Source organism: Podarcis cretensis (assembly GCF_951804945.1).
Source record: "Podarcis cretensis genome assembly, chromosome: 7".
Taxonomy (NCBI): Eukaryota; Metazoa; Chordata; class Lepidosauria; order Squamata; family Lacertidae; genus Podarcis; species Podarcis cretensis.
This window is the reverse complement of record NC_137176.1, coordinates 4,685,046-4,697,105: the sequence shown is the minus strand read 5'-3', so window position 1 is coordinate 4,697,105 and position 12,060 is coordinate 4,685,046. Positions and strand designations below refer to the sequence as shown.

The 12,060-nt window shown below is 44.3% G+C and overlaps 1 protein-coding gene across 1 annotated transcript in view; it reads right to left on the bottom strand.

Moving 5' to 3' along the window:
• The window catches only part of SLC4A9 (solute carrier family 4 member 9), a 39,266-nt gene that overhangs the window by 2,034 nt on the left and 25,172 nt on the right, over positions 1-12,060 (bottom strand). Inside the window, exons 16-20 of the mRNA XM_079983493.1 lie at positions 6,204-6,382; positions 5,105-5,177; positions 4,707-4,775; positions 3,261-3,434; positions 1,177-1,332 (exon numbers count right to left, since the gene is read on the bottom strand). Coding sequence (XP_079839619.1) covers positions 1,177-1,332; positions 3,261-3,434; positions 4,707-4,775; positions 5,105-5,177; positions 6,204-6,382 — 651 coding nt within the window. The remainder of the gene's footprint in view (positions 1-1,176; positions 1,333-3,260; positions 3,435-4,706; positions 4,776-5,104; positions 5,178-6,203; positions 6,383-12,060) is intronic.

Sequence of the window (12,060 nt, the reverse complement as noted above, 5' to 3'; positions counted from 1 at the left end):
AACTGCAAGGAAAGCTAGGCTGCAAACTCATAGAATCATAGAATCATAGAGTTGGAAGAGACCACAAGGGCCATCGAGTCCAACCCCCTGCCAAGCAGGAAACGCCATCAGAGCACTCCTGACATATGGTTGTCAAGCCTCTGCTTAAAGACCTCCAAAGAAGGAGACTCCACCACACTCCTTGGCAGCAAATTCCACTGTCAAACAGCTCTTACTGTCAGGAAGTTCTTCCTAATGTTTAGGTGGAATCTTCTTTCTTGTAGTTTGGAACCATTGCTCCGTGTCCGCTTCTCTGGAGCAGCAGAAAACAACCTTTCTCCCTCCTCTATGTGACATCCTTTTATATATTTGAACATGGCTATCATATAAAAACATTCCTGTGGATTGCTGACTAATGCCAGGGAGATGGACTTTAAAGCTCACTCTTTCTTGCTCCCAAGTTGGCACAACCCTCCGAATGGCCAAAACGGACTGGATTATTACACTAGTACCATTTGGCCCCTAGACTACAATTACTGGTGAAGAGTGAGGCAGCACTAAGATCTGAGTAAGGAAGGATCCAGAAGAATAAAGAGCAGCTCCCTGGAGATGGCGCACCCGTGTGTGCCTCTGTACACACAAACACATTTGAATTAGTCTTGCCACCTTGTCCTTTCAAAGGATAAGTTTTGTGATAGGATAACTTTCCATGGGTACAATAAGAACACAGATGGTGGGACCATTGGAGTCTCGCTTTGAATGGATGTGGGGGACTGCTTCCTATAGGTATACACATAGCATAGATTTGACAGATGTATTTCTGTGACAACCAACAAATTCCTTCAGTTTTGTGCCCACCAATACCAAAAAACAGAGTCAGGCAGCCTGACAGTTCTCAAAACTGAAGCATCAACATATTTGATTGACTTGTTCCGTTCTTTGAAGTGGTCTGATAGAGTATTTCCCCTCTTTATAAATGGACTTAATAATGAAAGAGAGACTGGTACTCACGAAGAATTCTGAACCAGCCACACGGTGGTTTCATCAGCCCCTCATGGCACATAAGATGGTTACATTGGTTTACTTCCTTCCTTGCTCCATCACATTGGCATGTTGAGATGGGGGGTGGTGTAATTTCTAGCCAGTTCAGCCCCATCCCCAACCTCTACCCCCATAATTTTAGTGCTGCTTGCTTACATCCTCATTGTCACTCTCGTCCTGATCTTGCTTCCTCTTCAGCTTTTCTTCTTCTTCTTTCCTGTCCTTTTCTGGCATGATGTCATCCAGCCAAGCCAGGTGATGTAAGGAGAAGATGTACTCCATTCCCTTCCGTATACCCACTAGAGCCAGCAGCTAGAAGACCAGAACATCACCACACAAAGTTTTATTATGATTATTAATAACTCACATAGCACTATCAATGCACGTGGGACATTGCAGAGTAATTGAAGCAACATGATAGGTCCCTGCCCACAAGGAGCATGCAATATCTATTTTGACAATTGGAGAGACAATAAAAAGAGAATGGGGGGTGAGGAAAGAAAATGAAAGAAAGAAAGAAAGAAAGAAAGAAAGAAAGAAAGAAAGAGAAAAAGGCATGTGAGCAAGCAGAGTTATGCGTATTTTGGTTTTATCTGGGGATGAGGGCTAAGGGGGTTTTGCTAAAAGCTGCATCCTGTAAAGGGGGCAGGGCTTGAGAAAAAACTGGAAGAAGAAAGGCAACACCATGCAGGTGTCTTGAGGGGGAATGCAAGTCATGGGGGGCCTTAGGGTCACCTAAGAGAGCAGGAGACCTTTGGGTGGCTGAGCATGAGGTGTTGGGGGAGAAAAGGCAACAGCAGGGAGATAACAGGAAACAAGGGCAAAAACGTAGAGCTGGGAAACTTCAACAAAGTAAGAATAAGGAGTTTATGCTAGACATGAAAAGGATTAGAAGTTGAAATAGGGATCTGAGGGAAGGAATCACATGATCAGAGCAATGAGAGAGAGAAATTACCCTGGCAGTAGAGTTTTAGATCTCAGTGAGAGGGCAGAATGTCATTAGTCAAAGATGGTTGCATTAGTCAAAGCAGGAGATAACTGGAGCACAAACCAGTTTAGCCGACAGGGCAGAGAACATTTTGCAATGCTGTATAGTGAGAAATAGCCTGGCTTGGCAACAGATTGGATATATGGAGAAGGGAAGAGGGAGGAACTAAAGATAAAGCCAAGATGTCATTCCTGGTCAACAGGTTGGGTAGCAACAAAGAGAATGGTGCTGGGGCTCAACAGTTTGTGGTACTTTCTGTGGTACTTTTAGGCAGAGGTGGGCTTATTCTGAAATATAAAGCCGCTAAGGTCTCTCTCTCTCCCCCCCCCCCCCGACGCACTTTTGTCCCTTAAAAAAATGCCACCTTCTAGGGATGGTGAAGAAATGCAATTCACTTAACATTTAAGACCAAATTTATGACATTTGCATTTACCTAATCAATACATGGACTGCGGGTTCATCCATACTTGTGCTGTTTTCCTCCTTACCGCTGAATCAGGGCAAATGTCAGTCAAGTTTTCTGCAGGTTGACCTTTGCTCCAATTCAGCAGTAAAGAGAGGTGTTTTTCTCAGGTAAAGCAGCAGGGCAAACGGAAAAACTCTTGGGCTGGAGAATGTACACTAAAATGTTGAAGAATTTTTGTGAGGATTTGAAGCAATGACTTGATTGCCCCGTTTTCTCTGAAATTTGGTAAAGAATGCTGATGGAAACGGCATCATTCCCATGGACATTCTGCCCCAAATGTTAAGGGAATGCCACTGGGCTACTAAGGGCAGCCAAGACAGTGCTCAAAGTGGCAGCAAAGTGTTTTTTCTGATTAAAAAGCAAAACACAAATGTAGCCACCATACGACAGCTATCAAGACCTATTGAAGCTCCAATAATGAAATATTACTTTTATAAATACCAATATAAAATTTCTGTGGAAGTAGAATACTGACATGAGTTATAAAACAGTCAAATAATATTTGGTAAATATTCGGCAAATAGCAGACACCAGCATTTGTAAGGGAGAATTTTAAAGAGATCTTTGTGGGCAAATGCATTTTCTCTCTAGTCAGGTGTCATCAGGAGGAATCGAGGGCTAGAAAGTCCTGAGTGGGAAGGTAAAATTCACACTGTGCTAGAGTGGATAATAAAGGAGTTCAATATATAGCAAAAGCCAGGAGAGAAACTAGTTGGGCAAATTCTCTCACTGAATCCACAGGTGGAGCAACCAGAAGAAACTCATCCCTGCCCTAAAGACTCTTACCATTAATGGAAAGATTATGGCAGCTGCCGTCGATTTAATGATCCACAAAACAGCCAGGCAGAGCACCTGGATGAAGGTGAAGAGATGCACTTGGCGTAGAGGAACATGACGGAGGTAAATGAAGTCCGGCTGGTGTTTGGCAGGCATGAGCAAGAGCTGGAGTCTGTCTGTGAGCTGAGAGTAGAGGAAAGCAAGAGACATGATGTGGAGAACCTGTAGGCACCAAATACTCCTTAGGGGAACTCCAGTTCACTGAAAATGTTAGTTTTACTAAAGTAGGCATAGTGTATTGGTTAAGAATGAGCTGGGAAGCACTTGGTTGAGATCCTAACTTGGTCATATTTAGTAGTATCATTAGGCAAGCCACTGATAGCTTAGCATCAACCCTTATATCTGATCTATGAGGATGATACTAGCCTACCTTACAAGGCTGTTGTAAGAATCACTGAGATGTGAATCATTGTAAATTATATTATTCTATTCTGCCAACAGCCCCTGGATTAGAGGCACTCTTTTGGGGATTCCTATGTGTTTTAATGTGATACCAAAGATAACACAAGAATAAAGCTCAGAGCAGATCCCTCAGTTGCATCACAAGCCCAGCTTCCTCCCAGGTTCACAGTTAAAATGACAGATCTGTCTTCCAGGGAATGAAATGCTGGCTAAGCCATTGGTCATTCCCTGCCCCTTATGCTTCAGATGGGCTCCTTTTAAAAAAAGCACTGCATATATGATTCACCATCACCTAATTAATGATAAAATGTGTTTTTTAAAAAACCATACAATGGAAACCACATTTCCACAATGCCGTATTCCCAGACCATGCTCCTTTAACACTAAAATATTGTATATAGGTGCAGACGTTCATATACATACATACATACATATATACATATATACATATATACATATATACTGTGTATGTGTACACACTCACACACACACAATTATAACATGACTCTTTCCCTCCCCCAAAGACAAGCTGCCTCTGGGGAAACTTGGAGGAGCTTTTAGAAAGGCTGCCGCCACCCCCTCCCTTCCTCAGGACCCCTCCTTGTTGCTCCACAAGGCCGCTACGTTAAGAAGTTCTCAAGTCCATTTTTAAAGCCTATTTTATAGGTGGGAGGAGGAGGAGGAGCAAACCCTCCCTCCATTTTTTCCTCTCATCTCCAGTCACAAAATAAGCAACGGCAACACAAGTAAAAATCAAAACATTTTATTTCATTTACACTCCTAATATTTTTTTTTTGGGGGGGGGGTCCTGTACTGCATAAACTCATCAAGGTCTCACTGAACCCAGAAGTTTGGGGAACCCTGTTCTGGCCAGACACAACTCACATTGACACCATCTTCCATCTTGCACAGTCTTCAATAGCTGCCCTACTGAGGGAGCTAGAAATCGGTCACAGCACCTCCTTCCCCACAATCCTGCTGTTTTGCACTCACCTGAATGCTGCTGAGTGCAGACACGCCCATGTAGAGGAAGATGCCATACAGCACAGGCATTGGGATAAACTGAGGGGAAATCAAATCCAAAATGTAAGTATGACTACACAAAGACTGAATTCTAGAAAACATTACCTGTCCATGAGACCTTAAGAATGATTAGATGCAAAGAAGGGCAGAACTCCTGAACTTCTAATAATTGTATATTACAGGCAATTTTGGCAGTCTTGCCGATTTAGAGTCTGCAGCAACTGTAAGAGTCCTTGACAGCAGGCAAGTTTAATGTTTTGTAATCAAACCATGTCTAGAACCATCATTAGCCACTATTGGCAAGTATCTAACAGAGAAGGGAGAAGAGAAGCGCTTGCAACTTACAAACAATTAAAGGCTTTTCTTACCTTGAGTACAGGTGCCAAAAACACAGACAATCCTGTTAGGATGAAGACCACCAGACCTGTCACTCTTTGCTCCCTGCAAGGAAAAGCACTTTATATTTCAAGCATCTTCAGAGGCAGCCCCACATATAACTTGTCACAGTAATCTAACCTAGAGGTCGCCAGAGCATAGACAACAGAAGATAGGCCATCTGTGTCCAGAGAGGGGCGCAGCTGGGCCACCAGCCAATGCAGGTGGAAAATGATACGGCCTAGGACCCTTGTCCCCTTCATGGATCACTGCCTTGCCATGGCGAAGGGGCTTGAACAACTCAGAGAAGCTACGAGCTATGACGTGCAGGGCCACCCAAGATGGACAGGTCATAGTGGAGAGTTTTGACCAAACGTGATCCACCTGGAGCAGGAACCGGCAAGCCACTCCAGTATCCCTGCCAAGAAAACTCCATGGACAAAGGCAACAGGCATATAGTGCCTGGCGTGCTCTGGTCCATGGGGTCACGAAGAGTCGGACACGACTAAACGACTAAACAACAACAACAAGGACCCTTGTACCTACGGGACCGCCTCTCCTGGTATGCCACACAGAGGACCTTAAGGTCCACAAATAACAACACTTTAGAGGTCCCAAGCCTCTGGAGATTAGATTGGTTTCAACTAGGGCCTGGGCCTTTTCAGCACTGGCCCCGACGTAGTGGAACTCTCTGTCCCAAGAGACTAGGGCCTTGCGGGACTTGACATCTTGATGTCAAGTCCCGCAAGCCCTGTAAGACAGAGCTGTTCCGCCGGGCCTTTGGTTTGGACTCAGTCTGGCCCTTATGTTTCCCTCCCCTTATGGTCTTGATTTATCAGCTGCTTTAAAATGAGGCTGCATTTTAAATTGCATTTTAACCTGTATTTTAATTTTTTTCCCTCCCCCCCCTTTCCCCCCCTATTATGTTTTTACTATGATTTGGTGTTAGCCGCCCTGAGCCTCGCTCTGGTGAGGAGGGCGGGGTATAAATAAAATTTATTATTATTATTATTATTAAAAGCACTCTGTGCCACCAAGGCCTCCTGAGCCTCAAGCGACAGCTGTAGAATAAGGACGCATAATGCACCATACCTGATTCCAAGGAACTTTGGCTGCTCCCCTGGAGCGCAAGTGGTGCTCTCCTTCTTAAGGCTGTCCATGTGGGCCAAAGAAATGACTGTGGCCGACACATACCAGGGCAAACCCAGGATGGAGGTGAAGATCATCAGCAGGGAGACGCAGAAGAAGTCCAGGTGAAATCCTGCTCCTTTCTGCAACAGGACAGCCATGTTAGTAACTGGAGACTCAGGCTGAAGAATACACAGTAAATCCTTGCCTCTTATTTCCCATTTTAGGTTTCTTTTGATTTCTTGCAGCAAATACAATTTCCCCCATGACAAGCAATATAAGATGCCTCACAGCAGCCTTGGGAGTCAGAGCAGCAGAGAGGGCCAAAACAGAGCTGGAGGCTGAAATATACTCAGCGTCACAAAGTGATTTCATGCTCTTTATTCAGCTCATAGTGGTGAGGAGGAATGAATGAAAGTCCCCTCAAAGTATCTGCTTTATATACATTATTTACACAATGGGCTGCACATGATTGGCTAATTCCGGAATTCTACTGTAAGCCAATCAGGTTGTGGATTCACTTCTATCTGGAGCATGATTGGGTGGTTCCTGCCAACCAATCATACTGCTGCATTGTTCTAGGACCAATCAGACTGCTGCATTCTGAATCCTATTGTTCTAGAACCAATCAGACTGCTGCCTTTTGGATCCTGTTGTTCCAGGACCAATCAGACTGCTGCAGTTTGGATCCTATTCGACTCAGTACATAACAGAGGCCAACACACACTCCCTAAGTGGCCTTGTGGATTCTGGGAAATATATGTTCTTGTCCGAAAGTGTCCAATTCATGGCAACTGTCCTCTACCACTCATGCCTCAGCACCTTATCAGGATTGGGCTCCTATACACCCAAAGCTATTAAGAACAACATGAAGTATCTTTTGAGTGTATTGTCAGCCGCCTAGAAAACCTTTTATAGCACAAAGGGGGCTTTGTTTGTTATCCATTTACCGGTACTCCATGACAGCTACTTGCATGATTCAGCACAGGGATCATAAGCTGTTGGAGGAGTCAGGATGAGGAGGAGCAATTCAATTCAGTTTGTACTTCTATCCTAATCTAACAAATTCACACTCTCTGAAACGATATGCAAATTGAAACACAGCTATCCTTCCAGATTCACACATCTGAATTTTGCAATATTTCCCCCCCCCAACCAAAATATATTTTACAAAAATGCATAGATTAGTCAAAAGTGTGCATAAAAATGAAGATATTAGTGGAAGTAACATACAAAACTGCATTATATTAAGGAGAAATTGCTTGCAAAAAATGAACAATTAGTCAAAACTACAGAAATACATGTGTTTTTAAAGAAAAATCAATGAGGATTTTTTTTTTTTAATTCAACACATGGAGAACTGAATTTACAAATGGAAAAATTATGAACCAGAGAACTGAAATGAACCAAGAGATCCTGCCGTTGCTAATTAGTAGCCTGGCCACTTAAGCTCACCGAAGACATTGAAGATGCTGTGGTGAACAAGAACGTGCATGGGATGGTGGTGCAATTCCTATCCAACAGCCCCGTTAACTATAACATGGTGAAAGCTTTTATTAAGCAGCATCAGAGACTGAGGGGGTTCGAGAATAAGGACAAATTACAGTGGCACCTTGGGTTAAATACTTAATTCGTTCCAGAGGTCTGTTCTTAACCTGAAACTGTTCTTAACCTGAAGACCACTTTAGCTAATGGGGCCTCCTGCTGCTGCTGCCACGCCGCCACTGCGCGATTTCTGTTCTCATCCTGAAGCAAAGTTCTTAACCCGAGGTAATATTTCTGGGTTAGCGGAGTCTGTAACCTGAAGCGTCTGTAACCCGAGGTACCACTGTAATATGATATCCAGTCTTCTGTGCTCAGCTGGACTCTTGTACCTTTGGAAGTTGCATGATAGCCAGAGAAACATTTTAGACTTTGGGTGGGTGTGGGGGGAGGGAAGGAAACTATCAGAATCACCCCGTCTCTTTCTGGACATCATCTCCCCCTACCCCAGGTTTCACAAGTTAGAGGCACTTTACTTTGTGGAATGAATAAAAAACTAAAAGGCGCTTGGGTCATGTCTAGGTGACCATGGAAGGAAATTGCAGCTGTTCCCTAACAAACTCAAGCCAACCTTGGAGTGTCATTATTGTTATTCTTTATTACCTTTATGTACCACCCTATGGGACGCGGGTGGCGCTGTGGGTTAAACCACAGAGCCTAGGACTTGCCGATCAGAAGGTCGGCGATTTGAATCCCCACGATGGGGTGAGCTCCCGTTGCTCGGTCCCTGCTCCTGCCAACCTAGCAGTTCAAAAGCACGACAAAGTGCAAATAGATAAATAGGTACTGCTCCGACGGGAAGGTAAACGGCATTTCCGTGTGCTGCTCTGGTTCGCCAGAAGCGGCTTGGTCATGCTGGCCACATGACCCGGAAGCTGGACGCCGGCTCCCTCGGCCAATAAAGCGAGATGAGTGCCACAACCCTAGAGTCGGCCACGACTGGACCTAATGGTCAGGCGTCCCTTTACCTTTACTGCCCTATAGCCACAGGTATAGGATTACATAACACAAGCCAGGTTGCCCTTTTATATTTTACCATAGGAGGGCAACACAGGGAGCTGCCATACATGGAATCAGATCATTGATTCATCTTGTTCAGTAGCGTCTACACTGACACTCCAGGGTTTTAGGCTGGGGTCTATTCCAGTCCTATCTGGAGCTGTCAGGGATTGAGGTCTCAGGATCTTCTGCATGCTAAGCTTATTTTCTACCACTGTTTGTTTATTGGTTTATTTTATTTGTCAAATTTGGGCTAGATGACCCTTGGCTCCCTTCCAACTCAACGATTCTGTGACCCATCATTCTAACAGCTGGTTGTTCAAGATGGCCAAGAGAACTCTTGGCCATCTTGAACAACCAGCTGTTAGAACTCTTCTCTTGGCCATCTTGAACAACCAGCTGTTAGAATGATGGGTCACAGAATCGTTGAGTTGGAAGGGAGCCAAGGGTCATCTAGCCCAAATTTGACAAATAAAATAAACCAATAAACAAACAAATCCTGACCATGAGAACAGAGTGAATGGCAAGATCCAAAGACTGCTTTCTGTCTCTTGTGGTAAAAGTATATGTTAGACACACATAAGTTTTGGAATCTTTGTTGTATCTGCGAATGTAAAGGACTTAAGGGTCAGACAACCAGCGGCCGGCTCAGCCATCCATCTTCCCTTTGGGGTGCAAGTTCTGTCACATCTCATGCAAACCCCAGCTGTTGGGCATCTACTACCACCTTGGTCTAAAAGCACTATCCTTGAGCAACTTTCCCTTGAACATAATCCCTCTCCCTTGATGGCTTGTTTTAAGCAAACAAAGCTACTGTATCACTGAGCACAGAATGTGAGGTTTAGAAAAGCATTTCCTACGTCTCTGTGGATGTTTCTAGGTGGCTGTTTCTCCAAGGAAAGAGAATTGGCCTTCCAGGCTAATCCTGTCTGTCCATTTGGTCTAGCCATGATGGGTGCAGGGTTTGGCTCAGGCCCCATGTGGCTTGGGACACCATGTGTGCTGATTCATTGAACCCTAACCCTTGGCTCCCTCTGGAAGAGCTTCTGCCACGTCAAGAAGCTGGCAGTCAACAAAGCAAAACACAGGCGCAGGCACAGCCGAAGTCTGAGCCAGCTAAGAGCGAGAGGCCACACAGCACAGAAATGCCAGGCACTCCCTCAGACAACCCAACCAGAGGAACCAGTTTCTGCTCGCAAAGAGGAGTATGGATAGAACTGCAGCCCATTAACCCAGCAGGGAATGCTGTGGGAAGAGTGGCTGCTAAACTCACAGCAGGGTGAGACTGGTGGTGCACACCTGGAAACACAGCTAGACTGTTCTTTTTTGCAATACAGATCGATTCTGGGTTTTTTTTGGGGGGGGGACACACACACCAGAATGCCTTTCATAAAAAAAAATATTGGACAGATACAGGATTGGTAGGGATTGTGGCTGACGTAATGTATAGTGCTGGTTTTGACCTTTAAAGCCCTTCACGGCCTAGGACCCTCGTACCTATGGAACCGCCTCTCCCGGTCTGCCCCACGGAGAGCCTCAAAGTCCATAAATAGGAACACCCTAGTGGTCCCAGGCCCTAAGGAAGTCAGATTAGCCTCAACCAGAGCCAGGGCCTTTTCAGCACTGGCTCCGGCCTGGTGGAACGCTCTGCCTCATGAGACCAGGGCCCTGCAGGATCTGATTTCTTTCCGCAGGGCCTGTAAGACAGAGTTGTTCCGCCTGGCCTTTGGCTTGGGGCCAATTTGATCCCCTTCCCCTCTTTCCTCTTTCCTTTTTCCTTTCTCCTTCTGTGATGGGACTCCTATTTGGGGACTTCCCTGGCTTTTTCTGGCCCACATAGGACCAGTCTGGATAGTTGGCCTTGGTGAAGATTTGATGTTTTCATCCCCAAAAAGTTTTTTATTTGAGTTTCTACTGAAATGAGGCTGCATTTTGATGTTGTATTTTAATCTTGTTTTTAAGTTGTATTTTAATCAATTGTTTTTATACCTGGTGTTAGCCACCCTGAGCCCAGTCTTGGCTGGGGAGGGCGGAATATAAATAAAAATTATTATTATTATTATTATTATTATTACACAGCTTCCCAAACCAATGGTGGGAACGCACTGGATACAGAATAAATGGGAGTGTGTACACAACCTGTGTCTCTTTATTAACATATGCTGGTGTGGAAGGAACTCTGCCCCCCACTCCCAAGAATGTTAGATCAGCTGCTTCAGGAGTGGGTGGGTAGCATTTCTAAGGAGATACAACAGGCCCGCGAACTTGCACCTGGGCTTTGCACCTGACCATTTGCCTATCTTCAGGTTTTGAAAGACAATGGCCAGGCTCTTCCCAATAACTGAAGGGCCTCTCAGTTTTGTGTGTAACTTCGCATAAGCAAGATTCTCAGCACAATCTGGGGTCCAGCACAGAATTCAGAATTCTGATTTTTTTTTTAAAGAACATTTTAAGCTTTGTGGCTTTGAAGGATAAATTGATATTTTTAAAGGCCTGAAGGTATTGCCTTCTCCACAAGCTTGAAATACTAGCTTCAGAATAAAGCACGCAAAAGAGGAAATCTACATAAATCACTAGCAAATTTGAGTTATCATATAGGCACAGGAGTACGAATGAACATACATAAAATATAAGGTGGACTAAAGGTGGAATAATAGCATGGGTAATGAAAGATGGTAGCATGTTTTCAGGTATAGTTGAGCCAGATAAGACAAACCACATTCCGACATTACAAAGCCTGAATATTCTAATTACTAATAAAATAAATAAAATTCAGCAGAGAGATGTGAACATGTTAAAGCCTCTGATGCCAAGATCTAAAAGAGCTCTACAGCGGTAATAAACAGTTCCTGGAGGGAAGAGTCAAGCACACAGCATGGCCCCAGATAGTCACGAATGATACTTCATAATACCAATTTGTATTATGAAGCATCAATAAAAGTATAAAATAAAAGAGGTAGGAGGTTATCAAGAGAAATAATAACTGGAATGGGGAGGAAAGAACCTTTTAAAATGGTGAGGAGGGGGGAAAACTTTGCATGTGCTCCACTTCCAATGGTTCATATAATTAAGCAGACATTTTCACAAGGAAAATACAGGAGCAAACCTTTGCTTTAAAAAGAAGAGTTAAGCAATTTTCATGCACCAAAAAGCATGAAAACTACAAGATTGTTAGTTGTGGCAGGCTACCTTGTGACTGTGGGGTGACTGATAGGTGTAGGATGAGGGAAATATACTGCTGCATCCAGCACTCAGAACGAGGATATGGGCAGCAGACAGA